The 24718-nt window shown below is 39.7% G+C and overlaps 1 protein-coding gene across 1 annotated transcript in view; it reads left to right on the plus strand.

The window, feature by feature from the left end:
- Positions 1–19972, plus strand: part of LOC112240683 (A disintegrin and metalloproteinase with thrombospondin motifs 14) — a 94958-nt gene extending 74986 nt beyond the window's left edge. Inside the window, exons 5-7 of the mRNA XM_042314749.1 lie at positions 4252–4335; positions 6548–6704; positions 19863–19972. Coding sequence (XP_042170683.1) covers positions 4252–4335; positions 6548–6704; positions 19863–19972 — 351 coding nt within the window. The remainder of the gene's footprint in view (positions 1–4251; positions 4336–6547; positions 6705–19862) is intronic.
- The last annotated feature ends 4746 nt before the right edge of the window (positions 19973–24718 follow it).

Consider the following 24718-nt stretch of genomic DNA (forward strand, 5'->3'; position numbering starts at 1 on the left):
CTTATTTCAGCAATTGAAGGGTTTTCTGTGTTGTTGTCTAATGTTGGTGGGGAATATTACTCTGTTCTAATGTTACTCCTCAATCACTATAATGAATAAAATAGTTGTTCTGGAGAGGTACTTTTAATTAACAGAGGTGAGATTTAGAAGTGAAAAGTCTAGCAATACAGGTGAAGTCAGTCATTGACACAGACATGGTGGAGACGCAGGAAGATTTTAAAGGCTGTGAACCAGGAGATTGTGAGTTCAAATCCCAGAGAAGAACATGTTGAATTACAATTACTGTATAAATGAACAGAGACTGTGTCAAATATGTCAGTTGAAAACAGTTTATATTAAAAGCACTGTTTGTGTGTCTAACTAGTTCCAGTGACTTTTAATTTTTTTTAAAGTTAAGATGCGCAAATAATCATTTTTGTTGAATGAACACATTTTATGTTCACTGAATTTCGGCCTACGTTATTCTCCAGTTGGACCTACAGTAAATTTGGCTCAACTCTATTTTTTAATAGTTCAGGTAACACAGCTCCTCCATTAAGTCTCCACACGTTCCAGAACATCATTATGGGACCGTGTTGCAGTCATCATTCCAGAGCATCATTATGGGACCGTGTTGCAGTCATCATTCCAGAGCATCATTATGGGACCGTGTTGCAGTCATCATTCCAAAGCATCATTATGGGGCCGTGTTGCAGTCATCATTCCAGAGCATCATTATGGGACCGTGTTGCAGTCATCATTCCAGAGCATCATTACGGGGCCGTGTTGCAGTCATCATTCCAGAGCATCATTACAGGACCGTGTTGCAGTCATCATTCCAGAGCATCATTATGGGACCGTGTTGCAGTCATCATTCCAGAGCATCATTACGGGGCCGTGTTGCAGTCATCATTCCAGAGCATCATTATGGGACCGTGTTGCAGTCATCATTCCAGAGCATCATTACGGGACCGTGTTGCAGTCATCATTCCAGAGCATCATTATGGGACCGTATTGCAGTCAACATAGCATTTCTAGGTCAGACTATCTCAGCCATTGCATAATAGCAGTGGTTTCATTTGGACGCGTGCCAGATATCGCACATGATTGCCTGTTGAATCACAACACATAAGAATAGAGGCAGAACGACTCCACAGTCCCATTGCCAGGAAGGCCCAGCACCAGCATGACAAGCACTCACTGTGGACAGCAGCATCCCATTACCAGCCAGCCACCCACTGTGGATAGCAGCATCCCATTACCAGCCAGCCACCCACTGTGGACAGCAGCATCCCATTACCAGCCACCCACTGTGGATAGCAGCATCCCATTACCAGCCACCCACTGTGGATAGCAGCATCCCATTACCAGCCACCCACTGTGGATAGCAGCATCCCATTACCAGCCACCCACTGTGGATAGCAGCATCCCATTACCAGCCACACACTGTGGATAGCAGCATCCCATTACCAGCCACCTACTGTGGATAGCAGCATCCCATTACCAGCCACCCATTGTGGATAGCAGCATCCCATTACCAGCCACCCACTGTGGACAGCAGCATCCCATTACCAGCCACCCACTGTGGATAGCAGCATCCGATTACCACCCACCCACTATGGATAGCAGCATCCCATTACCACCCACCCACTGTGGATAGCAGCATCCCATTACCAGCCACCAGCCACCCACTGTGGACAGCAGCATCCCATTACCACCCACCCATTGTGGATAGCAGCAACCCATATCCAGCCACCCACTGTGGATAGCAGCATCCCATTACCACCCACCCACTGTGGATAGCAGCATCCCATTACCAGCCACCCACTGTGGATAGCAGCATCCCATTACCACCCACCCATTGTGGATAGCAGCATCCCATTACCAGCCACCCACTGTGGATAGCAGCATCCCATTACCAGCCACCCACTGTGGATAGCAGCATCCCATTACCACCCACCCACTGTGGATAGCAGCATCCCATGACCACCCACCCATTGTGGATAGCAGCATCCCATTACCAGCCACCCACAGTGGATAGCAGCATCCCATTACCACCCACCCACTGTGGATAGCAGCATCCCATTACCACCCACCCACTGTGGATAGCAGCATCCCATTACCAGCCACCCACTGTGGACAGCAGCATCCCATTACCACCCACCCATTGTGGATAGCAGCATCCCATTACCAGCCACCCACTGTGGATAGCAGCATCCCATTACCAGCCACCCACTGTGGATAGCAGTATCCCATTACCACCCACTGTGGATAGCAGCAACCCATTACCACCCACCCACTGTGGATAGCAGCATCCCATTACCAGCCACCCACTGTGGATAGCAGCATCCCATTACCAGCCACCCACTGTGGATAGCAGCATCCCATTACCAGCCACCCATTGTGGATCGCAGCATGCCATTACCACCCACCCATTGTGGATAGCAGCATCCCATTACCAGCCACCCACTGTGGATAGCAGCATCCCATTACCACCCACCCATTGTGGATAGCAGCATCCCATTACCAGCCACCCACTGTGGATAGCAGCATCCCATTACCACCCACCCATTCCATGTATGCAAAACCAAACCATCAGAGAGCAGACACACACACACACACACACACACACACTCTCTCTCTCTCTGTAGAGGGGATTGCTTCCACTCCTGTGCTGTCGAGTGGAAGCACATTGGTGTGAACTATTGAGCCAAGTGGATCAGTGTTCAGTGGGAGTGTTTGTCCTGTCAGGTCCTATGTCATATTATTACAGGTTATTGTTCAGTAGGAGTGTTTTGTCCTTCTGCCTTATCCTTCTGGAGGGTCAGTCCTGGCTGCCTTATCCTTCTGGAGGGGCAGTCCTGGGTGGCTGCCTTATCCTTCTGGAGGGGCAATCCTGGCTGGCTGCCTTATCCTTCTGGAGGGGCAGTCCTGGCTGGCTGCCTTATCCTTCTGGAGGGGCAGTCCTGGCTGGCTGCCTTATCCTTCTGGAGGGGCAGTCCTGGCTGGCTGCCTTATCCTTCTGGAGGGGCAGTCCTGGGTGGCTGCCTTATCCTTCTGGAGGGGCAATCCTGGCTGGCTGCCTTATCCTTCTGGAGGGGCAGTACTGGTTGGCTGCCTTATCCTTCTGGAGGGGCAGTCCTGGCTGCCTTATCCTTCTGGAGGGGCAGTCCTGGCTGGCTGGCTGTCTTATCCTTCTGGAGGGGCAGTCCTGGCTGGCTGCCTGTCTTATCCTTCTGGCGGGTCAGTCCTGGCTGGCTGCCTTATCCTTCTGGAGGGGCAGTCCTGGCTGGCTGCCTTATCCTTCTGGAGGGGCAGTCCTGGCTGGCTGCCTTATCCTTCTGGAGGGGCAGTCCTGGCTGGCTGCCTTATCCTTCTGGAGGGGCAGTCCTGGCTGGCTGCCTTATCCTTCTGGAGGGGCAGTCCTGGCTGGCTGCCTTATCCTTCTGGAGGGGCAGTCCTGGCTGGCTGGCTGCCTTATCTTTCTGGAGGGGCAGTCCTGGCTGGCTGCCTTATCCTTCTGGAGGGGCAGTCCTGGCTGGCTGCCTTATCCTTCTGGAGGGGCAGTCCTGGCTGGCTGGCTGCCTTATCTTTCTGGAGGTGCAGTCCTGGCTGGCTGCCTTATCCTTCTGGAGGGGCAGTCCTGGCTGGCTGGCTGCCTTATCCTTCTGGAAGGCCGGCCCTGGCTGGGTGGCTGCCTTATCCTTCTGGAAGGCCGGCCCTGGCTGGCTGGCTGCCTTATCCTTCTGAAAGGCCGGCCCTGGCTGGCTGGCTGGCTGCCTTATCCTTCTGGAAGCTAAACAAACGACCAGCTGTGTTTTTGCCAGATGTGACGTGATGTGTACTCTTTGATGTACGCCTGTGTACTATGAGCTATCATCAAATTGCGTATTAAGAAGCACACTATGAGATGATGAATCTAGCATCAGAAGCAATCTCATATGGGACCATGTCCCAAATGGAACCCTATTCCCTATATAGTGCACTACTTTTGACCAGGGCACATGATTGTTACCATTGGCGTGACAATGACCATAAGAGTTGGCAAGACAGCACAAACAGATCTGAGACCAGGCTATAGACTCCTTCACCCCTTAGTGCCTGTGGGGTGGAGCGAACCATGCACCACATTCCTAAGGTCTGTCCAATCTACCAACTCAGCGGAGGGCCTACTCACCCTCAACTCAGCAGGACCCGAAGCAATGGCTTGGCTAAAGGAATTCACTAAATAAATAAATTGATGTTGTTTATCTCTCTGGCTGCTTCCCTTAGGTTGATGAGATCTACCACGATGAGTCCTTGGGAACCAACATCAACATCGTCCTCGTCCGCATGATCATGGTCGGGTACAGACAGGTAAGAGTTCTCATCTTCCTGATCACTGTCAGGTACAGACAGGTAAGAAGCATCATCTTCCTGATCACTGTCAGGTACAGACAGGTAATTCTTCTCATCTTCCTGATCACGGTCAGGTACAGACAGGTAAGAGTTCTCATCTTCCTGATCATGGTCAGGTACAGACAGGTAATACTTCTCATCTTCCTGATCACGGTCAGGTACAGACAGGTAAGACTTCTCATCTTCCTGATCACTGTCAGGTACAGACAGGTAAGACTTCTCATCTTCCTGATCACGGTGAGGTACAAACAGGTAATACTTCTCATCTTCCTGATCACGGTCAGGTACAGACAGGTAAGAGTTTATATTACACCCGTCGCTTGTTCTGTCTCTCTCGTCTCCTTCTCTCTGTCTCTCTCGTCTCCTTCTCTCTGTCTCTCTCGGCTCCTTCTCTCTGTCTCTATCGTCTCCTTCTCTCTGTCTCTCTTGTCTCCTTCTCTCTGTCACTCTCATCTCCTTCTCTCCGTCTCTCTCGTCTCGTTCTCTCTGTCTCTCTCACTGTCTCTTTCTCTCTCTCTCCAGGGGCGATTATGGGTGGCCATTGGAAATCAACTAATTGTGTCACAAATAGTGTTGAAATTGGCTTAAACTAGGATGCATTGTATTGAATAACTGTTTCAACTGTTAATTTGTATTTGCCCTAATTTTTCAAATCAATCCATTTGAAATTATCCATCTTGATCCATATATCCATCCATCTTGAGCCATCCAGACTCACAGCAAACATCTCCAATCCAAAATTAAATCTAGAATCGGCTTCCTATTTCGCAACAAAGCATCCTTCACTCATGCTGCCAAACATACCCTTGTAAAACTGACTATCCTGCCGATCCTTGACTTCGGCGATGTCATTTACAAAATAGCCTCTACTCAGCAAATTAGATGTAGTCTTTCACAGTGACATCCGTTTTGTCACCAAAGCCCCTTATACTACCCACCACTACGACCTGTATGCACTCGTTGGCTGGCCCTCGCCTCATATTTGTTGCCAAACCCAATGGCTCCAGGTTATCCATAGGTCTTTGCTAGGTAAAACCCTGCCTTTTCTCAGCTCACTGGTCACCATAGCAGCATCCACCCGTAGCACGCGCTCCAGCAGGTATATTTCACTGGTCAAAAATCACTGAAGCTGGAGACTTATATCTCCCTCTCTAACTTTAAGCATCAGCTGTCAGAGCAGTTTACTGAGCATTGCACCTGTACACAGCCCATCTGTAAATAGCCCACCCAACTACCTCATCCCTATATTGTTTTGTTCATTTGCAACCTAGTGTCTCTACTTGCACATTCATCTTCTGCACATCTATCACTCCAGTGTTTAATTGCTAAATTGTAATTATTTCGCCACTATGGGCTATTTATTGCCTTTACCTCCCTAATCTTACTACATTTGCACACACTGTATATATATTTTTCTGTTGTGTTATTGAATGTACGTTTGTTTATCCCATTTATCCCATGTGTAACTCTGTGTTGTTTGTGTCGCACTGCTTTGCTTTATCTTGGCCAGGTCGCAGTTGTAAATGAGAACTTGTTCTCAACTGGCCGACCTGGTTAAATAAAGGGGAAATAAAAAATATAAATATATTCTCCTCAACCACAAGAACACTCTCCAGGCTGTTGCTGTAAAACAATAAATATGCCTCCCAAATGGTAGTCTTTTCCCTATATAGTGTACTACCTTTCCCTATATAGTGTACTACCTTTCCCTATATAGTGTACTACCTTTCCCTATATAGTGTACTACTTTTGACCAGGGATGGTAGTACACCCTAGGTACAGTATGTTCTCAATAACTAATAATAACATTATGTTTTAGTCATTGAGCAGATACTCTTATCCAGGGCAACTAAAAATCAGTGCTTTCAACTCAAGTAGCTAAAACAAGCATGCTGATCCCGATCATTGAAGGTAAAACCATTTTTGAAGTAGTCATCTATGTGCTGAATGAGCACTAGTAAGAGTAATAATGATGATTAAACACAGTGAGACGATCCTATTCAGCAGTTATGGTAGGCTGTTAGGCTGAGGGCCTGCTGTTTGGGGTATCAACTCCTTGTCGCTCATTGGCTTAACTAGGACAGCAATGGAGTTGGCAAGAGCACAAACAGATCTGGGATCAGGCTCGTAGATTGTTTCTGAAATGAGAACGGTATTCTTCTTTCCTCAGTCCATCAGCCTGATTGAGCGTGGGAATCCGTCCCGTAGCCTGGAGCAGGTGTGTCGCTGGGCCAACACGCAGCAGCGCCGGGACCCCGATCATGCTGAGTACCATGACCATGCCATCTTCCTCACAAGGCAAGATTTTGGTCCCGCAGGTATGCAAGGTACTGTATTTCTCTCGATCGAAGACCTGTGCAGACTGATACGACAGATATCTCCTTCCATTCACAAGGGTTGGCTCCTTTCAAGGCTAGCTCAGGTAAGGTCTCTGGAAACTTGACAGAGTTGGGGTCAGTTTCAATTCCAAGTCCATTCCGGAACTAAACTGAAATTCCAATTCCGGATTTTTTTTCTCCCTTATTGCTTTTCAATTGGAATTGGATTGTCAGTTTACTTCCGGAATTCTTTGAATAGTGATGGACTGGACCTCAACCATGCTGGGACCTCACAGGGAAGCAGGCAGCTGCTACTGTGGTCCAGTGGCACCCTATTCCCTATATAGTGCACTACTTGTGACCAGAACCCAATGGGCCCTGGCCAAAAGTAGTGCATAAAGGAAACAGGGAGCCATTTTGTGATGCTGACATGGTCCTGAGCATGTCTACATCCGCCAGTGGTGACCTCACATAAAACTGAGTACATCATTGAGTATTTTCCAACCCTTTGCTGACTGACTGGGCATTGGTGCCAACCTATGTTTCCAAAAATACCATCAGATCTACAAAATTATGGTTTCTGGCATGTAGGGAAAAAACATGAAAATGCTCAGAAATGGTTTGATTTTTCCTTTTCCCAGTATTTATAGTTTCCAGGAAGTCTGTAAGTAACTTATAATTTAAACATAAATAGGAAATGTCCTCTCTGTGTTGTTTTACATAATTACAACTCATCTAAGATCATCTCTACTTCCATCATCACGGTTTGAATCAATGTGTACTGAAGTACTCCCACTCGTACTGAAGTACTCCCACTCGTACTGAAGTACTCCCACTCGTACTGAAGTACTCCCACTCGTACTGAAGTACTCCCACTCGTACTGGGAGCGTGCTGAAGTACTCCCACTCGTACTGAAGTACTCCCACTCGTGCTGAAGTACTCCCACTCGTGCTAGTACTCCCACTCGTGCTGAAGTACTCCCACTCGTGCTGAAGTACTCCCAGTGAAGTACTCCCACTCGTACTGAAGTACTCCCACTCCTCCCACTCGTGCTGAAGTCCCACTCCCACTCGTGCTGCTGAAGTACTCCCACTCGTACTGAAGTACTCCCACTCGTACTGAAGTACTCCCACTCGTACTGAAGTACTCCCACTCGTACTGAAGTACTCCCACTCGTACTGAAGTACTCCCACTCGTACTGAAGTACTCCCACTCGTGCTGAAGTACTCCCACTCGTGCTGAAGTACTCCCACTCGTGCTGAAGTACTCCCACTCGTGCTGAAGTACTCCCACTCGTACTGAAGTACTCCCACTCGTACTGAAGTACTCCCACTCGTGTCTATTTGTAAGACAAGTGAATGAAGAATAGACATGTTGACTTTAATACACAAAGACTTGAAATCGTTTAAAGACAAAGAATGTATGTCCTACAGCAGCTATGTTCTCTCTGAGTGACCTCTAGAGGGAACCCTTCAAGTTCAAGGTTAAAAGTCTTTGAAAATGATCTCGAAGGTATATTACTTAGTATTTGTTATAAAATGTACACATCCACATTACATGACAGTATATATTTTGGAACAAGATCTGTACAGTTGTTTTCTGCGTCACAACACGACCACAAGCACAACACAATTTCTTGAGACTTTTTGTTCACTGCAACGCAAGGCTTTGAGAAACAAACCTCTTGCTACCTTCTTCTGAAGTTCACTGTCACATATTGACTTTTGACTTTGGTTTAACTTTGAAGCACGTGTCATGTTTAAAAAGAAAGTCAGAAACACTTCAAACGTTACCGTAGTAGCCAGCGATGTTATGGCCATAACATGCCCATCTCTAAGGCACTGTGGGATGGGTTGGGACTGGCCTCTTCAACTATGGCCATAACAGGCCCATCTCTAAGGCACCCTGGGATGGGTTGGGACTGGCCTCTTCAACTATGGCCATAACAGGCCCATCTCTAAGGCACCGTGGGATGGGTTGGGACTGGCCTCTTCAACTATGGCCATAACAGGCCCATCTCTAAGGCACCGTGGGATGGGTTGGGACTGGCCTCTTCAACTATGGCCATAACAGGCCCATCTCTAAGGCACCCTGGGATGGGTTGGGACTGGCCTCTTCAACTATGGCCATAACAGGCCCATCTCTAAGGCACCCTGGGATGGGTTGGGACTGGCCTCTTCAACTATGGCCATAACAGGCCCATCTCTAAGGCACCCTGGGATGGGTTGGGACTGGCCTCTTCAACTATGGCCATAACAGGCCCATCTCTAAGGCACCCTGGGATGGGTTGGGACTGGCCTCTTCAACTATGGCCATAACAGGCCCATCTCTAAGGCACCGTGGGATGGGTTGGGACTGGCCTCTTCAACTATGGCCATAACAGGCCCATCTCTAAGGCACCCTGGGATGGGTTGGGACTGGCCTCTTCAACTATGGCCATAACAGGCCCATCTCTAAGGCACCCTGGGATGGGTTGGGACTGGCCTCTTCAACTATGGCCATAACAGGCCCATCTCTAAGGCACCGTGGGATGGGTTGGGACTGGCCTCTTCAACTATGGCCATAACAGGCCCATCTCTAAGGCACCGTGGGATGGGTTGGGACTGGCCTCTTCAACTAGAGAACAACCTTTCAGGCTTAGGGGTAAACATCACACTCTGTTGCCAGAGTTTTCTGATGACTTGGAGGATTTTACACCCAAATACAGACCGCGGGACCTGAGAGGAAACTCCTATTTATAACGAGTCAGCAAAAATAAATACATGAGAAACGGTCCAGAATCTATGTAACACTATTTTAAACTTTAATATCTTAAATCTTAACATCTCAATGCAATTCTGATGAGATTAATGAGGGATGAAAACAGTAAACTAAATCTGAAGATCTTGTTATTGAATGTATGTGATTCTTCTCTCACTGTAGCAGTAACCACTGACAGGTATGTTGAATGTATGTGATTGTTCTCTCACTGTAGCAGTAACCACTGACAGGTATGTTGAATGTATGTGATTGTCACTGTAGCAGTAACCACTGACAGGTATGTTGAATGAATGTGATTGTCACTGTAGCAGTAACCACTGACAGGTATGTTGAATGTATGTGATTGTCACTGTAGCAGTAACCACTGACAGGTATGTTGAATGAATGTGATTGTCACTGTAGCAGTAACCACTGACAGGTATGTTGAATCTATGTGATTGTCACTTTAAACAGTAACCATCTAAACTTAACATTCAATGAATGATGAGATTCACTGTAGCAGTAACTACTGACAGGTATGTTGAATGTATGTGATTGTCACTGTAGCAGTAACCACTGACAGGTATGTTGAATGTATGTGATTGTCACTGTAGCAGTAACCACTGACAGGTATGTTGAATGTATGTGATTGTCACTGTAGCAGTAACCACTGACAGGTATGTTGAATGTATGTGATTGTTCTCTCACTGTAGCAGTAACTACTGACAGGTATGTTGAATGTATGTGATTGTCACTGTAGCAGTAACCACTGACAGGTATGTTGAATGAATGTGATTGTCACTGTAGCAGTAACCACTGACAGGTATGTTGAATGTATGTGATTGTCACTGTAGCTGTAACCACTGCCAGGTATGTTAGCTTAGCTACTGTACCATAGCTACTGCACTATAGCTACTGTACCATAGCTACTATAACATAGCTACTGTACCATAGCTACTATACCATAGCTACTGCACTATAGCTACTATACCATAGCTACTGCACTATAGCTACTGTACCATAGCTACTGCACTATAGCTACTATACCATAGCTACTGCACTATAGCTACTGTACCATAGCTACTGCACTATAGCTACTGTACCATAGCTACTGCACTATAGCTACTATACCATAGCTACTGCACTATAGCTACTGTACCATAGCTACTGCACTATAGCTACTGTACCATAGCTACTGCACTATAGCTACTATACCATAGCTACTGCACTATAGCTACTGTACCATAGCTACTGCACTATAGCTACTATACCATAGCTACTGCACTATAGCTACTGTACCATAGCTACTATAACATAGCTACTGTACCATAGCTACTATACCATAGCTACTGCACTATAGCTACTATACCATAGCTACTGCACTATAGCTACTGTACCATAGCTACTGCACTATAGCTACTATACCATAGCTACTGCACTATAGCTACTGTACCATAGCTACTGCACTATAGCTACTATACCATAGCTACTGCACTATAGCTACTGTACCATAGCTACTGCACTATAGCTACTGTACCTACTGCAACTTTTTCTCATACTCTTCCATGCCAAGCTCACAATGTCTTTTTCATGTGAATGTATATAGTCTCCATTCTCTTGAATATCTTTTATCTGTCTTCAGATAAAGGGCTCAGCTAGTGCATCTCCATTGCTTTCTTGTTGTGCCATTTTGCTTGCAGCATTTAAATAGGTGATGAGCGACTAAACTATTATGGAAGAAGAAACACCATCCATCATTCAAACTAAGTAGAACTAAATCTAACTAAGCCAGTCTAACTAAGTCTAACTAAGTCTAACTAAGCCAGTTTAACTAAGCCAGTCTAACTAAGTCTAACTAAGTCTAACTAAGCCAGTCTAACTAAGTATAACTAAGTCTAACTAAGCCAGTCTAACTAAGTCTAACTAAGCCAGTCTAACTAAGTCTAACTAAGCCAGTCTAACTAAGCCAGTCTAACTAAGCCAGTCTAACTAAGCCAGTCTAACTAAGCCAGTCTAACTAAGCCAGTCTAACTAAGTCTAACTAAGCCAGTTTAACTAAGCCAGTTTAACTAAGCCATTCTAACTAAGCCAGTAGAACTAAGTCTAACTAAGCCAGTCTAACTAAGCCAGTCTAACTAAGCCAGTCTAACTAAGCCAGTCTAACTAAGTCTAACTAAGCCAGTCTAACTAAGCCATTCTAACTAAGCCAGTCTAACTAAGTACAACTAAGCCATTCTAACTAAGTACAACTAAGTCTAACTAAGCCAGTCTAAGTAAGCCATTCTAACTAAGCCATTCTAACTAAGCCAGTCTAACTAAGCCAGTATAACTAAGCCAGTCTAACTAAGCCATTCTAACTAAGTAGAACTAAGTCATTCTAACTAAGTAGAACTAAGTCTAACTAAGCCAGTCTAACTAAGCCATTCTAACTAAGCTAGAACCAGTCTAACTAAGCCAGTCTAACTAAGCCAGTACAACTAAGCCATTCTAACTAAGTACAACTAAGTCTAACTAAGCCAGTCTAACTAAGTCATTCTAACTAAGTAGAACTAAGTCTAACTAAGCCAGTCTAACTAAGCCATTCTAACTAAGTAGAACTACGTCTAACTAAGCCAGTCTAACTAAGTCTAACTAAGCCAGTCTAACTGAGCCAGTCTAACTAAGTCTAACTAAGCCATTCTAACTAAGTCTAACTAAGCCATTCTAACTAAGTAGAACTACGTCTAACTAAGCCATTCTAATTTGATATAACTATATAACCATTTGACCATTTGATATAACTACATAACCATTATAACATAACCATTTGATAAAACTACATAACCATTATAACATAACCATCTGACCATTTGATATAACTACATAACCATTATAACATAACCATCTGATATAACTACATAACCATTATAACATAACCATCTGACCATTTGATATAACTACATAACCATTATAACATAACCATTTGATATAACTACATAACCATTATAACATAACCATCTGATATAACTATATAACCATTATAACATAACCATCTGATATAACTATATAACCATTATAACAAACATTTGATATAACTACATAACCATTATAACATAACCATCTGACCGTCTGATATAACTACATAACCATTATAACATAACCATTATAAAATAACCATTTGACCATTTAATATAACTATATAACCATTATAACATAACAATTTGATATAACTATATAACTATTATAACATAACCATCTGACCATTTCATATAACTACATAACCATCTGACCATTTGATATAACTACATAACCATTATAACATAACCATCTGACCATTTGATATAACTACATAACCATTATAACATAACCATTTGATATAACTACATAACCATCTGACCATTTGATATAACTACATAACCATTATAACATAACCATTTGATATAACTACATAACCATTGGATGCCACCATGTGCCGCCATGTTCCTTGTAGTTCTTTGCCATCGGGCAGAGCTAGATGAAATAACGCCATTACAACCACATTACAACCAGAACTGGTTCAAATCTGGCTATAGTGACATCATTGCTACTGGGTTCTAGCTAATCACCACAGAGCACGTGTCCCAAATGGTACTCCATTCACTATGTAGTTCACTACTTTGGACCAGGGCCAATAGAGCTCTAGTCCAAAAAAATAGTCCTCTATATAGGGAATAGATTGGCATTTGGGACATGTCCAACTGAAGCAGCCCCGTTCATCAATATCTGTCTGTGTCTGCATTTTCTGCTTTTTTACCTGCATGCCAAAGGTCTTCACATGGTCAGAGAGCAGGACCATTTGTTTCAGCAACAAACCCCCATTTGAACCAAACAAAACGCTAAGCTAATCTGGATCGCTGCACATCTCTTGGTCGAGTATAGTAGTTATATATAGTGTGTAGTAGTTATATATAATGTATAGTAGTTATGTATGGTATAGTAGTAAGTATATAGTATAGTAGTTATGTATAGTATAGTAGTTATATATAGTATAGTAGGTATATAGTATAGTAGTTATATATAGTGTAGTAGTAGTATAGTATATAGTATATGTAGTTAGTAGTATAGTATAGTAGTTATATATAGTGTGTAGTAGTTATATATAATGTATAGTAGTCATGTATGGTATAGTAGTAAGTATATAGTATAGTAGTTATATATAGTGTGTAGTAGTTATATATAATGTATAGTAGTTATGTATGGTATAGTAGTAAGTATATAGTATAGTAGTTATGTATAGTATAGTAGTTATATATAGTGTATAGTAGTTATGTATGGTATAGTAGTAAGTATATAGTATAGTAGTTATATATAGTGTATAGTAGTTAGTATGTAGTATAGTAGTTATGTATGGTATAGTAGTAAGTATATAGTATAGTAGTTATATATAGTGTATAGTAGTTATTATGCAGTATAGTAGTTATGTATAGTATAGTAGTAAGTATATAGTATAGTAGTTATATATAGTGTACATGAGTAGTTATCTAAAGTATAGTAGTTATGTATAGTATAGTAGTTATGCATAGTATAGTAGTTATATATAGTATAGTAGTTATGTATAGTATAGTAGTTATGTATAGTGTAGTAGTTATGTATAGTATAGTAGTAAGTATATATTATAGTAGTTATATATAGTGTATAGTAGTTAGTATGTAGTATAGTAGTTATATATAGTATATAATATAGTAGTTAGTATATATGATAGTAGTTATATATAGTGTATAGTGGTTTTATATATAGTATACAGTATAGCACGTATGTATAGTATATAGTATAGTACTTATGTATAGTATAGTAGTTATATATAGTGTATAGTAGTTATTATATAGTATAGTAGTTATATATAGTATATAGTATATATAGTATAGTGGTGTATATATAGTGTATAGTATATAGTATAGTAGTTATATATAGTGTATAGTAGTTAGCACTTATGTATAGTGTATAGTAGTTATATATAGTATATAATATAGTATAGTATAGTAGTTATATATAGTGTATAGTAGCGTTATATATAGTATACAGTATAGCACTTATGTATAGTATATAGTGTAGTACTTATGTATAGTATAGAAGTTATATATAGTATAGTAGTTAGTGTATAGTATAGTAGTTATTTATAGTGTATAGTAGTTTGATACACAGTATACAGTATAGCACTTATGTATAGTATATAGTATAATACTTATGTATAGTATATAGTATGGTACTTATGTATAGTATAGTAGTTATTTATAGTATATAGTATAGTACTTATGTATAGTATATAGTATATTTAGTATAGTATAGTATATATAGTGTATAGTAGTAGTATATGTATAGTATATAGTATAGTATTTATGTATAGTATAGAAGTTATATATAGTATAGTAGTTAGTGTATAGTATAGTAGTTATTTATAGTGTATAGTAGTTTGATACACAGTATACAGTATAGCACTTATGTATAGTATATAGTATAATACTTATGTATAGTATATAGTATGGTACTTATGTATAGTATAGTAGTTATTTATAGTATATAGTATAGTACTTATGTATAGTATAGTAGTTATTTATAGTGTATAGTAGTTTGATACACAGTATACAGTATAGCACTTATGTATAGTATATAGTATAATACTTATGTATAGTATATAGTATAGTACTTATGTATAGTATAGTAGTTATTTATAGTATATAGTATAGTAGTTATGTATAGTATATAGTATAGTACTTATGTATAGTATATAGTATGGTACTTATGTATAGTATATAGTATGGTACTTATGTATAGTATAGTAGTTATTTATAGTATATAGTATAGTAGTTATGTATAGTATAGTAGTTATTTATAGTATATAGTATAGTACTTATGTATAGTATATAGTATAGTACTTATGTATAGTATAGTAGTTATTTATAGTGTATAGTAGTTTATACACAGTATGGTATAGTATAGTAGTTATGTATAGTATATAGTATAGTACTTATGTATAGTATAGTAGTTATTTATAGTATATAGTATAGTAGTTATGTATAGTATAGTAGTTATTTATAGTATATAGTATAGTAGTTATGTATAGTATATAGTATAGTACTTATGTATAGTATAGTAGTTATTTATAGTATATAGTATAGTACTTATGTATAGTATAGTAGTTATTTATAGTATATAGTATAGTACTTATGTATAGTATAGTAGTTATTTATAGTATATAGTATAGTACTTATGTATAGTATAGTAGTTATTTATAGTATATAGTATAGTACTTATGTATAGTATAGTAGTTATTTATAGTAGTATAGTATAGTATAGTATATAGTATAGTAGTTATTTATAGTATATAGTATAGTAGTTATTTATAGTATATAGTATAGTAGTTATGTATAGTATATAGTATAGTAGTTATTTATAGTATATAGTATAGTAGTTATTTATAGTATATAGTATAGTAGTTATTTATAGTATATAGTATAGTAGTTATGTATAGTATATAGTATAGTAGTTATTTATAGTATATAGTATAGTAGTTATTTATAGTATATAGTATAGTACTTATGTATAGTATAGTAGTTATTTATAGTATATAGTATAGTACTTATGTATAGTATAGTAGTTATTTATAGTATATAGTATAGTACGTATGTATAGTATAGTACTTATGTATAGTATATAGTATAGTACTTATGTATAGTATAGTAGTTATTTATAGTATATAGTATAGTAGTTATGTATAGTATATAGTATAGTTATATATTATGTATAGTATAGTAGTTATTTATAGTATATAGTATAGTACTTATGTATAGTATATAGTATGGTACTTATGTATAGTATAGTAGTTATTTATAGTATACAGTATAGCACTTATGTATAGTATATAGTATAGTACTTATGTATAGTATAGTAGTTATTTATAGTATATAGTAGTATAGTACTTAGTGTATAGTATATAGTTATTTATATATAGTATAATACTTATGTATAGTATATAGTATATTTATAGTATAGTATAGTAGTTATTTATAGTATATAGTATAGTAGTTATGTATAGTATATAGTATAGTACTTATGTATAGTATATAGTATGGTACTTATGTATAGTATATAGTATGGTACTTATGTATAGTATAGTAGTTATTTATAGTATATAGTATAGTAGTTATGTATAGTATAGTAGTTATTTATAGTATATAGTATAGTACTTATGTATAGTATATAGTATAGTACTTATGTATAGTATAGTAGTTATTTATAGTGTATAGTAGTTTGATACACAGTATATAGTATAGTACTTATGTATAGTATATAGTATGGTACTTATGTATAGTATAGTAGTTATTTATAGTATATAGTATAGTAGTTATGTATAGTATAGTAGTTATTTATAGTATATAGTATAGTACTTATGTATAGTATATAGTATAGTACTTATGTATAGTATAGTAGTTATTTATAGTATATAGTATAGTACTTATGTATAGTATAGTAGTTATTTATAGTATATAGTATAGTACTTATGTATAGTATAGTAGTTATTTATAGTATATAGTATAGTACTTATGTATAGTATAGTAGTTATTTATAGTATATAGTATAGTACTTATGTATAGTATAGTAGTTATTTATAGTATATAGTATAGTACTTATGTATAGTATAGTAGTTATGTATAGTATATAGTATAGTAGTTATTTATAGTATATAGTATAGTAGTTATGTATAGTATATAGTATAGTAGTTATTTATAGTATATAGTATAGTAGTTATTTATAGTATATAGTATAGTAGTTATTTATAGTATATAGTATAGTAGTTATGTATAGTATATAGTATAGTAGTTATTTATAGTATATAGTATAGTAGTTATTTATAGTATATAGTATAGTACTTATGTATAGTATAGTAGTTATTTATAGTATATAGTATAGTACTTATGTATAGTATAGTAGTTATTTATAGTATATAGTATAGTACGTATGTATAGTATAGTACTTATGTATAGTATATAGTATAGTACTTATGTATAGTATAGTAGTTATTTATAGTATATAGTATAGTACTTATGTATAGTATATAGTATAGTACTTATGTATAGTATAGTAGTTATTTATAGTATATAGTATAGTACTTATGTATAGTATATAGTATGGTACTTATGTATAGTATAGTAGTTATTTATAGTATACAGTATAGCACTTATGTATAGTATATAGTATAGTACTTATGTATAGTATATAGTATGGTACTTATGTATAGTATAGTAGTTATGTATAGTATATAGTATGGTACTTATGTATAGTATAGTAGTTATGTATAGTATAGTAGTTATTTATAGTATATAGTATGGTACGTATGTATAGTATAGTAGTTATGTATAGTATATAGTATAGTAGTTATTTATAGTATATCGTATAGTACTTATGTATAGTATAGTAGTTATGTATAGTATATAGTATAGTACTTATGTATAGTATAGTAGTTATGTATAGTATATAGTATAGTACTTATGTATAGTATAGTAGTTATTTATAGTATATAGTATAGTAGTTATTTATAGTATATAGTATAGTACTTATGTATAGTATAGTAGTATGTATATGTATAGTATAGTAGTTATTTATAGTATATAGTATAGTACTTATGTATAGTATAGTAGTTATGTATAGTATAGTAGTTATTTATAGTATATAGTATGGTACGTATGTATAGTATAGTAGTTGTGTATAGTATATAGTATAGTAGTTATTTATAGTATATAGTATAGTACTTATGTATAGTATAGTAGTTATGTATAGTATATAGTATAGTACTTATGTATAGTATAGTAGTTATGTATAGTATATAGTATAGTACTTATGTATAGTATAGTAGTTATGTATAGTATATAGTATAGTACTTATGTATAGTATAGTAGTTATTTATAGTATATAGTATAGTAGTTGTATTCATGTGTCCTTTGTGCTTCGTGTTTACATATGTGTCATTACTGTATTGTTGGGTTATATTATACGGTTGTGTTTTGTTTTAACAAGCTTGTGTTGGTCTGTCTGTGCTGGGTTTAACAAAATGCCTTCAAGCTTACTGTCTATTTCAGTAGCTAGAGGAGGAATTTAGACACAAGCAAGTACACAGACAAAATCTTCAGGCCTTTCTCAAAGTTTGACAGTTTTTCAATTTTTTTTATCGTAGCATCATTTCCTGCCTTTAGGCATTTCCTGATTATTGACATAGTATATTTTTAAAGGGTATTTTACTCATCTGTTCAGCAGCAGCACGTATCAGCTAACAACAGAGACGTGCACTTACTGCTATCAACAACAAACTGCTCATTGGACACAAATCAGAACAACTACTATGGAAATGGAACACAGACTATAAACCAAGTCTTCTTCATGTGCATCTGTCCCAGATGGCACACTATTCCCTATGATGCGCACTATGGTCCCTGGTCAAAAAGGAGTGTACTATATAGGGAACAGGGTGGCATTTGGGACTGAGCCACACATGAAGACGACATGCTTTATATATAGTAATCTGTGTTCATTTCCATATTCGTTGTTCTGATTTGTATTACAATTAGTAGTTCTTTGTTAATTGCAGTAGGTATATGTCAGACACTATAATTATAATAGCATTGGTTCTGTTGGGATAATTCATCATTTTCTCTCCTGTAAAAAAACACACACAGAACACTTAGAGCTGAAGTCAATCCAACATCCTGTGTTAGAAGCAATGTTTACACAGTAGCTTTGTTTACACAACTACTACCTGTAAAAATGTGCGTGCATTCTGGGAATTCTGACAACTAGAGGTACCTTACCTACCAGTGTCAGGAGAATATACCTGCTATTTCACATGTACACAAAACTATTGCAAAATGCAATAGATACTTTATATGCCTCTTGACAGGTTGTCGTTGCAACTAGAAATGTGTTCTTGAAATTGGCCTCCCTGTAGATGAAGTTGACCACTGACCAAGATATTAATGTATGATTTATGTATGATTTACTAGATAAATTGGTATTGAAAACGTCTCCCGAATCACAGACAGACATCTAAAAGCAGGCCGAGCTAGTCTCACCTTAATCCATCCACACCACATCTTCATAACCGTGGTTTGATCAGAGCCTTAGAGAGGCATATGTACCCAGACCTGGGTTCAAGTAATATTTGTTTTTATTTCTAATACTTTAAGCACCACGTTTAGTCTGCCTGGAGTGCCAGGTGGGCGGAGTTTTGCGCTTGTGCATCTATTCCATTGGTTCCATAGCGCCAGGCAAGCTCAATCAAGCCCAGCTGAAGTATTTCAAATGATTTCAAGTAGTAATTGAACCCAGGTGTGATGTAACAGCCATTACAACCCTTCATCTCTGCCTAGCGGTTTGTTATCAGTGCCCGTGTGTGTGTGTGTGTGATCTGTGTTGCCTAGGTTACGCCCCGGTGACAGGCATGTGCCACCCTCTGAGGAGCTGCACTCTGAACCACGAGGACGGATTCTCCTCGGCCTTCGTTGTGGCGCACGAGACCGGGCATGTGTAAGTCATCGCAGCACACAGGTTGCGTCCCAAGTGGCGCCCTCCTCCCTGTTGTTCACTACTGTTGACCCAAGTGGCGCCCTCCTCCCTGTTGTTCACTACTGTTGACCCAAGTGGTGCCCTCCTCCCTGTTGTTCACTACTGTTGACCCAAGTGGCGCCCTCCTCCCTGTTGTTCACTACTGTTGACCCAAGTGGCGCCCTCCTCCCTGTTGTTCACTACTGTTGACCCAAGTGGCGCCCTCGTCCCTGTTGTTCACTACTGTTGTCCCAAGTGGCGCCCTCCTCCCTGTTGTTCACTACTGTTGACCCGAGTGGCGCCCTCGTCCCTGTTGTTCACTACTGTTGACCCAAGTGGCACCCTCCTCCCTGTTGTTCACTACTGTTGACCCAAGTGGCGCCCTCCTCCCTGTTGTTCCCTACTGTTGACCCAAGTGGCACCCTCCTCCCTGTTGTTCACTACTGTTGACCCAAGTGGCGCCCTCCTCCCTGTTGTTCACTACTGTTGACCCAAGTGGTGCCCTCCTCCCTGTTGTTCACTACTGTTGACCCAAGTGGCGCCCTCCTCCCTGTTGTTCACTACTGTTGTCCCAAGTGGCACCCTCCTCCCTGTTGTTCACTACTGTTGACCCAAGTGGCACCCTCCTCCCTGTTGTTCACTACTGTTGACCCAAGTGGCGCCCTCCTCCCTGTTGTTCACTACTGTTGACCCGAGTAGCGCCCTCGTCCCTGTTGTTCACTACTGTTGTCCCAAGTGGCGCCCTCCTCCCTGTTGTTCACTACTGTTGACCCAAGTGGCGCCCTCCTCCCTGTTGTTCACTACTGTTGACCCAAGTGGCGCCCTCCTCCCTGTTGTTCACTACTGTTGTCCCAAGTGGCACCCTCCTCCCTGTTGTTCACTACTGTTGACCCAAGTGGCACCCTCCTCCCTGTTGTTCACTACTGTTGACCCAAGTGGCGCCCTCCTCCCTGTTGTTCACTACTGTTGACCCAAGTGGCACCCTCCTCCCTGTTGTTCACTATTGTTGTCCCAAGTGGCGCCCTCGTCCCTGTTGTTCACTACTGTTGACCCGAGTGGCGCCCTCGTCCCTGTTGTTCACTACTGTTGACCAGGGTCCTACGGGACCTGTTGTTCACTACTGTTGACCAGGGTCCTACGGGACCTGTTGTTCACTACTGTTGACCAGGGTCCTACGGGACCTGTTGTTCACTACTGTTGACCAGAGTCCTACGGGACCTGTTGTTCACTACTGTTGACCAGGGTCCTACGGGACCTGTTGTTCACTACTGTTGACCAGAGTCCTACGGGACCTGTTGTTCACTACTGTTGACCAGAGTCCTACGGGACCTGTTGTTCACTACTGTTGACCAGGGTCCTACGGGACCTGTTGTTCACTACTGTTGACCAGGGTCCTACGGGACCTGTTGTTCACTACTGTTGACCAGAGTCCTACGGGACCTGTTGTTCACTACTGTTGACCAGAGTCCTACGGGACCTGTGAGCCCCATAGCTTGAAGAAACTAAAAGGAATACAAGCAAAGAGCTGCGTGTGTGTGTGGGTTTCTCTGCACTGCAAAGGAAGTAGGCTGCCATTGGGAACAGAGACATGGACACAGCTGGTAAACACAGAACTTAGACACACTCCAGATGGGGGTCCATTTGCATTTCAAGTCGGTCTATTCAGGAAGTCAATTGTAATTCCAGTTATTTCTTTCAGGTTTATCATCGAATAATTAACCTGCAACAACTATGTGTGACTGCTTTTCCAATTATACGTTGACTGAATTACTTGTTGACTGAATTACACGTTGACTGAATTACTTGTTGACTGAATTACTTGTTGACTGAATTACTCGTTGACTGAATTACACGTTGACTGAATTACACGTTGACTGAATTACACGTTGACTGAATTACACGTTGACTGAATTAAACGTTGACTGAATTAAACATTGACTGAATTACTTGTTGACTGAATTACACGTTGACTGAATTACTTGTTGACTGAATTACACGTTGACTGAATTACTTGTTGACTGAATTACACGTTGACTGAATTACACGTTGACTGAATTACACGTTGACTGAATTACACGTTGACTGAATTAAACGTTGACTGAATTAAACGTTGACTGAATTACACGTTGACTGAATTACACATTGACTGAATTACACGTTGACTGAATTAAACGTTGACTGAATTACACGTTGACTGAATTACACGTTGACTGAATTACACGTTGACTGAATTACACGTTGACTGAATTACACGTTGACTGAATTACACGTTGACTGAATTACACGTTGACTGAATTACACGTTGACTGAATTAAACGTTGACTGAATTACACGTTGACTGAATTACACGTTGACTGAATTACTTGTTGACTGAATTACACATTGACTGAATTACACGTTGACTGAATTACACGTTGACTGAATTACACGTTGACTGAATTACACGTTGACTGAATTAAACGTTGACTGAATTACTTGTTGACTGAATTACACGTTGACTGAATTACTTGTTGACTGAATTACACATTGACTGAATTACTCGTTGACTGAATTACTTGTTGACTGAATTACACGTTGACTGAATTACATGTTGACTGAATTACACGTTGACTGAATTAAACGTTGACTGAATTACTTGTTGATCTGAATTAGACGTTGACTGAATTACTCGTTGACTGAATTACACGTTGACTGAATTACACGTTGACTGAATTACACGTTGACTGAATTACACGTTGACTGAATTAAACGTTGACTGAATTAAACGTTGACTGAATTAAACGTTGACTGAATTACACGTTGACTGAATTACGTTGACTGAATTACACGTTGACTGAATTACACGTTGACTGAATTAAACGTTGACTGAATTACTTGTTTATCTGATTTAGACATTGACTGAATTACTCGTTGACTGAATTACTTGTTGACTGATTTACACGTTGACTGAATTAAACGTTGACTGAGTTACTTGTTGACTGAATTACACGTTGACTGAATTACTTGTTGACTGAATTACACGTTGACTGAATTACACGTTGACTGAATTACTTGTTGACTGATTTACACATTGACTGTAAATCCATCTTGCTGTTAGTTTTGACACTTTCCTGTTACTGTTACTGATTTTATATATATATATATATATATATATGAGCTGCTGCTCTACTTAGTCTAGCCAGGACCATTACATTAGAGCTGCTGCTATACTTAGTCTAGCCAGGACCATTACATTAGAGCTGCTGCTATACTTAGTCTAGCCAGGACCATTACATTAGAGCTGCTGCTATACTTAGTCTAGCCAGGACCATTACATTAGAGCTGCTGCTCCACTTAGTCTAGCCAGGACCATTACATTAGAGCTGCTGCTCTACTTAGTCTAGCCAGGACCATTACATTAGAGCTGCTGCTCCACTTAGTCTAGCCAGGACCATTACATTAGAGCTGCTGCTATACTTAGTCTAGCCAGGACCATTACATTAGAGCTGCTGCTATACTTAGTCTAGCCAGGACCATTACATTAGAGCTGCTGCTATACTTAGTCTAGCCAGGACCATTACATTAGAGCTGCTGCTCTACTGAGTCTAGCCAGGACCATTACATTAGAGCTGCTGCTCCACTTAGTCTAGCCAGGACCATTACATTAGAGCTGCTGCTCTACTTAGTCTAGCCAGGACCATTACATTAGAGCTGCTGCCCCACTTAGTCTAGCCAGGACCATTACATTAGAGCTGCTGCTATACTTAGTCTAGCCAGGACCATTACATTAGGGCTGCTGCTCCACTTAGTCTAGCCAGGACCATTACATTAGAGCTGCTGCTATACTTAGTCTAGCCAGGACCATTACATTAGAGCTGCTGCTATACTTAGTCTAGCCAGGACCATTACATTAGGGCTGCTACTCCACTGAGTCTAGCCAGGACCATTACATTAGAGCTGCTGCTATACTTAGTCTAGCCAGGACCATTACATTAGAGCTGCTGCTCCACTTAGTCTAGCCAGGACCATTACATTAGAGCTGCTGCTCTACTTAGTCTAGCCAGGACCATTACATTAGAGCTGCTGCTCTACTTAGTCTAGCCAGGACCATTACATTAGAGCTGCTGCCCCACTTAGTCTAGCCAGGACCATTACATTAGAGCTGCTGCTCCACTTAGTTTAGCCAGGATCATTACATAATTATAAGAAGTATCGTAAGTGTTCCTAAGCACAGAGAAATTTGTCCACACCGTATTCCCGCACCGTATTCCCTATATAGTGCATTACTTTTGATCTGAGGCCTATGAGCAATTGTCAACCGTAGTGCCATATATAGGGAATAGAGTCAACATCAGTGCCCTATATAGGGAATAGAGAGTCAACAGTAGTGCCCTATATAGGGAATAGAGTCGACATCAGTGCCCTATATAGGGAATAGAGAGTCAACAGCAGTGCCCTATATAGGGAATAGAGAGTCAACAGCAGTGCCCTATATAGGGAATAGAGAGTCAACAGTAGTGCCCTATATAGGGAATAGAGAGTCAACAGTAGTACCCTATATAGGGAATAGAGAGACAACAGTAGAGCCCTATATAGGGAATAGAGAGTCAACAGTAGAGCCCTATATAGGGAATAGAGAGTCAACAGTAGTGCCCTATATACTGAATAGAGAGTCAACAGTAGTGCCCTATATAGGGAATAGAGAGTCAACAGTAGTGCCCTATATAGGGAACAGAGAGTCAACAGTAGGGCT

This window comes from Oncorhynchus tshawytscha, unplaced genomic scaffold (genome assembly GCF_018296145.1).
Source record: "Oncorhynchus tshawytscha isolate Ot180627B unplaced genomic scaffold, Otsh_v2.0 Un_scaffold_15699_pilon_pilon, whole genome shotgun sequence".
NCBI lineage: Eukaryota > Metazoa > Chordata > Actinopteri > Salmoniformes > Salmonidae > Oncorhynchus > Oncorhynchus tshawytscha.